General features: G+C 40.2%; 1 protein-coding gene across 1 annotated transcript; it reads left to right on the forward strand.

Annotated features, from left to right (window-relative positions):
- The first annotated feature begins 839 nt into the window (after positions 1 to 839).
- foxd3 (forkhead box D3) lies at positions 840 to 2,548 on the forward strand. The gene has a single exon (XM_079459713.1). The coding sequence runs from the start codon at positions 1,099 to 1,101 to the stop codon at positions 2,212 to 2,214; it is 1,116 nt and encodes a 371-aa protein (XP_079315839.1). The 5' UTR covers positions 840 to 1,098; the 3' UTR covers positions 2,215 to 2,548.
- Positions 2,549 to 5,628: the final 3,080 nt, after the last annotated feature.

A 5,628-nucleotide genomic window follows, 5' to 3' on the forward strand; every position in this document is an offset into this window, starting at 1 on the left:
AACAAGCGCACCCACTTACAAACCACAAAACAGAACAATTATGCCTTTGCACCACGAAGAACAATGACGCTGAGAAACATTTTCTCACACGACGCAGGAAACGTTAGAAGTTTACATATTCCCTCTTCACTTCTTATTCTTGGGAATATCCCACATGCGTCGCTCACCTGTGCGCGTGTGAATGGCTCGTATGCATTACCAGTGCGCTCATTTCCTACTTTATTCATATGTTAACTCGAGCAATGATGAGGGTCGTTAACACCTCTGCAGAAGGATCTTTATTTAGAGATTTCCATTGTTTTTGCACTTATTTCACACGTAACAAAATCGGCTCTGCGACGTCCACAGAACTACTTAAAAGCGAGTAGGCTACAGAAAAAAAAGACGTTACGGAAACAGATCTGCGTTTAATAATAAAATGTCTTAGCCATTTAAGTGTGATACCATGAATAATGTTTAATCATGCAATAGAATAAACACAACGTAATGACAAGAGATTCAGTTAACTTAGCTGTAGACGTTTTCGTTCAGCAGCTTTCAATATAATTGGCCTAAGAAAAGTAACATTTGGTTAAAGCGCAGGCTAATAAATGCACATCAGCTCTGGAGATGATTTCAATCATGCAGGCCGATTTTCTTTTCTCTCTCTGCCCCTTCCGACACCGCTAAATGGTCTATGACGGGCGAACGGAGACGACGTTACTGTTGTTCCCTTTGTTGACAAATCCATGCAACAACTTCAGCTCGGCGGTATAACAGGGCGACCTCTGACGTCAGCTGGTCACGTGACGCTGCTGATAGTATATCTTTAAGTGAAAAGTAATCTATCAGACAGTCCTTAAAGCCTGCTTTTAAAAGCATGTGTCATCTTGACTCCTCGGTCCAAAATCACTCTTAAGTTTCGAGGAAATACTGTCGAACGGGGACGAGGCGTATATACAAACCAGCTTAAATCAGAAGCCACTGGACTGGAGAAATATTTTCCAAAGTTTAAGTTTTACTGGCAGGCCAGGAGTGACCGGCATTTATAGCCACCGGCGTCATCTGATCTGACCACTGCTCTTACCTTCGGTTGCTCCAGCGGTAAAGTGAGCGGTGATGACCCTGTCTGGAGGAACCAGTGCCAGCAACATGTCCGGTCAGACCGTGCTCACAGCTGACGATGTGGATATCGACGTGGTCGGGGAGGGCGACGAGTGCATGGAGCGGGACAGTGACTGCGAGAGCCAGTGCATGCAGGACCGGGGAGATGAGGTCGAGGAGATCGAGGTGAAGGAGCGCAGCGACAGCCCTTGCGAGAGCGCCGGCGAGGGTGAGTCCAGGGGGGATGTCCTGGAAAGCTCCCCCGGTCCCATGCAGAACAAACCCAAGAACAGCCTGGTGAAGCCGCCCTACTCTTACATCGCACTCATCACCATGTCCATCCTCCAGAGCCCGCAGAAAAAGCTAACGCTCAGTGGAATCTGCGAGTTCATAAGCAACCGCTTTCCTTACTACCGGGAGAAGTTTCCTGCTTGGCAAAACTCCATTCGCCACAACTTGTCTCTCAACGACTGCTTCGTCAAGATCCCACGGGAACCGGGCAACCCGGGCAAAGGCAACTACTGGACCCTCGACCCCCAGTCGGAAGATATGTTTGACAACGGCAGCTTTCTGAGGAGGAGAAAACGCTTTAAGAGACATCAGCCGGACATTCTCCGGGAACAGGCCGCTCTCATGATGCAGAGTTTTGGGGCGTACAGCCTCGGGAATCCCTACGGTCGCCACTACGGAATTCACCCGGCCGCCTACACTCACCATGCCGCTCTGCAGTATCCATACATTCCGCCGGTGGGTCCAATGCTCCCTCCGGCGGTGCCTCTCTTACCCTCGGCAGAACTGAACAGAAAAGCTTTTAACTCGCAACTAAGTCCGAGTCTTCAGTTACAACTCAACAGCTTGAGCACCGCGTCAATTATCAAATCCGAACCTTCCAGTCGACCATCGTTCAGCATAGAAAATATAATCGGCGTGTCCAGCAGCTCCACGAACGCGCAGACTTTCCTGCGGCCACCCGTAACGGTGCAGTCCGCCTTACTGAGCGCACAATCCCTGTCCCTAACCCGGACATCAGCTGCCATCGCGCCTATTCTCAGCGTCCCATCAAATATCATATCCGGACAGTTTTTGCCAACAGTGTCCACAGCAGCGTTATCCAAATGGCCTTCTCAATGAAAATCTAAATATTTTTACACATATATATATTTTAAGACGTTACAGCACGAACTATAGGCAGCACTGGACAAATCGTCCGCCCCAATGTAGCCATGTAAAGACTTCTGTGAAAAAAAAAAAGAAAATTCATTATCAAAAGGAATGCTTTCAGTACAGGTAATGTTTGTAAATATTTGTACAAAGAAATTAATTGACATGTTTTACTTTTGTATTTCATTTCGTTGTTTAAACTGTATGACAGTAGTTGAGTGAGCCTTGTTTTTCATTTTTTTTCATGCTATCCTGAGATTTCACGAACAATGTTTTGCTTTGTTAATAAAATATTAAATTGTTCTTATTCAAAGACTGGAAAAAGAAGTATGTTTATAAATTTAAATATATGTATTCTATGTAGCTACTGTGTTGTAAATCAACTCCATTTTTAATAAATATGAAAAACCATTTCAGACAAAATCGATTTCATGAAATGTAACAGCAAAAAATATTGCTGACATAACAGATATAACCGTCACGCGATGATATAAGAAATGTAAATACGACAATTTAGAAATTAAAACATTTTAAAGTAGCCGATTGCAAATAACGTACTGCATATCATAGGATACTTAAAAAAATTACACCATTTTATGGTATAAGAAAGAAATCTATCTATCCTGCATACAATTTTGAAACAGTTTAACAGTCTACAATTTTGCGCAGTTCATTATTCGATATCGGATCATTTCATAACTCATAATTTTCTTATCTCGATATAAAATACAGGTGCATGAACGCACATCTTTTCTTATGAAAATTAACGAATAGATTATTGTGAATTCGTCTTAAATTCGTTTTAATTTCATTTAATAATAATGCAACACTTAAACATCTGCCATATAAGCTTTCATATGCGCACCCTCTTCTACAAGATTACAACATAATAATTACTACAACCACCTTCAAAAACTAAACATTTAAGCTTACGTTCTGGACTATGTAGGTTACAAAAATAACAACATTCTTTGTAATTAAAAAGGTCAATTGCCGGTTTCCATTTACAAGTGAAAACGGATGCGACCTAAAAATATTTTGCAAGTTGTTCCTATTAAAGTAACACTCTCTTTCGCAGTTGTGTCTAGCTAATCACTTCTACTTAAACAGCAAATGGTACATGATGGGTGGCGCGCGCAAGAGTAGGCTATATTTAAGTGATACCCATGGGAAAAGAAAAAGAGCTCTCTTCTTAAATTCACTTTCAGGCTAAATAAAGTTGCTGAGATTGACCTTAACGGCACTACATTAAACAGGCCTATTCCACAACTGTCTCCATAGGCTATGTCCTGCCACCAAGGAATTTGACAACACATTCCTATACAGTAATAAATTGCTGTATTACTTCGTTGTTAAAATGAATCAATCAAAATGAGTATAGTTAAATGTTTGCTGGTGTTTTTGTTTCCTTCGCACCCGCAGCTTTCTGGTTAAAATATATTTCTATAGATTCGTAGCAAAACAGATCATTTAGATTATGAAATATTGAAACGATAAATAAATGCAAAAACTAAATAGTGGTCGCCTTCACCAAATGTAAATGACTGCATCTCAAATAACGAGGTTGATGTCTTCTATGAATCACTGGATTGCGTTTACAGAAATAAATTCCGTAATAAAGAAAAGTTTGTTTTTACTAATAAGGGGTAGGCTACAGCTTTGATGCTGCTACGGCAACCGCATAAGCTACTAAAACAAACACACTAAGTTTCTTTGCATCTGTTGGGATAATGATCGCGCTTGTGGAGCAGTTAGATGTTATTTGTTTTGGACAAGAGATACCGTGAAATTGTTCAGATTCAACGGGTTTAATTGGGGATCTATTTTAAGGTCGGCTGGTGGGAAAGAGTTGACTCCTTAACGAGTGCAAGGTTATAACACCCCCACGCATATATAAATACGAAAACTGAAATAAATAAACATAAATACAATAATAGGCCTATAACTTCATTTAAAAACTCGATATAAGGAAAAAAAATGCACGCCATGTGATATTATACCAGTCTATACTTTAATATAGGCCTAACAATCAAGCAATTAGTTTGTCAGCAGTATCATGAAACGCATAACCACTCAGACATTTCTCTTATATACCGACGTTAAAAAGTGTTTCTTAGCGTGTGAAAAGTAAAGAAAAACTCTTTGTGCGTTCTGAAAGTGACAAGTGTTCGACGCACTTTTGAGTAAAACAAACAACGCTTTGACCTTTGTGAATACACCTGCTCTTGCGCACTACACAGGTGTAGGGCCCTTGTGTTCCCACCGCCTTATAGCGACTTTCCAGCAGGGTCAGCAACCAGCGGACCTCCCATTGCATTATGTTCATGATTATTGCTTTCTCATGAATAAGAAATTAAGTATTAACTGTATATGACTAAATTAGGAACCATTTAAGCATTTTTATTTACATATAAATAGGCTATCCAGTGCGCATCTTGCACGCTGTTTTATTAATAATTATTAACACTGAGTGTTGAATGGAATAAATAAAGTGAGTAAACAGAAACAGATGTCATTAGAATACACTCAGAGTTATATTCCCTTTTAGAAAATAACTAGAGAAGAATACACTCCTGTTAAGTGTCTTTGGAACGCTGTTTTACAAATGCACCACTGTAGGAATACGTATGGGGCGAACTGATCGTCAACGGTAAATACAGTGGTTACTGAATATTTAAAGGGTGCAGACGAAGCAGTAAATGACAAAGATGGCAAACAGGGACATTAATATGTCACGAAACAGAATGTGATTAATAGGATCATCATTGTAATGAAAGAGAGACTGCAAATCAGAAGTTGTCCATGGTTATCATTTATAAATATTTGATGGCCTTACCACAAAGGCTTTCCGGATGATGATGCACCACTGCTCAGTTTAATACTGTACCCCGAGAACATGACTATACAAAGAGGAAAACTCAACAAAAAATATAGCCTTGTGAGGTCATTGAGCAGCAGCTACGGACACTTCACAAATTTGCCAGCTTTTAAGATGAACAGGTTCTACATCCATTGGGCGGAATGTATTGTTATGAATAAACATTTTCCCCCGCCAAATGATGTTAAATATTCTGGAGATTTAGATTAACGACAAGTACATAAAGGCAAGCACACTCAAGATGGATACAAATGTGGGGATCTCATGATAATGAAGAACAACCAAAGGTTTCATAGGAACGTGCATTACTCAGTTTAAATTGAGGCCATATGGGGAACATTTGTAGGCTACTTACGGTATTAAGCTATCGTTTAAAACTCGAATCGTAATGTCTTATGACAACAAAATTAAATCGTGCGATTAAATCATATCTGCTGATCGAGTTTTCGAATACAACTACCACGAGTCAAACCTGTTCAATTTATTCAACTCACGTGTTACATAGT

This window comes from Barbatula barbatula, assembly GCF_947034865.1.
Source record: "Barbatula barbatula genome assembly, chromosome: 7".
Lineage (NCBI taxonomy): Eukaryota > Metazoa > Chordata > Actinopteri > Cypriniformes > Nemacheilidae > Barbatula > Barbatula barbatula.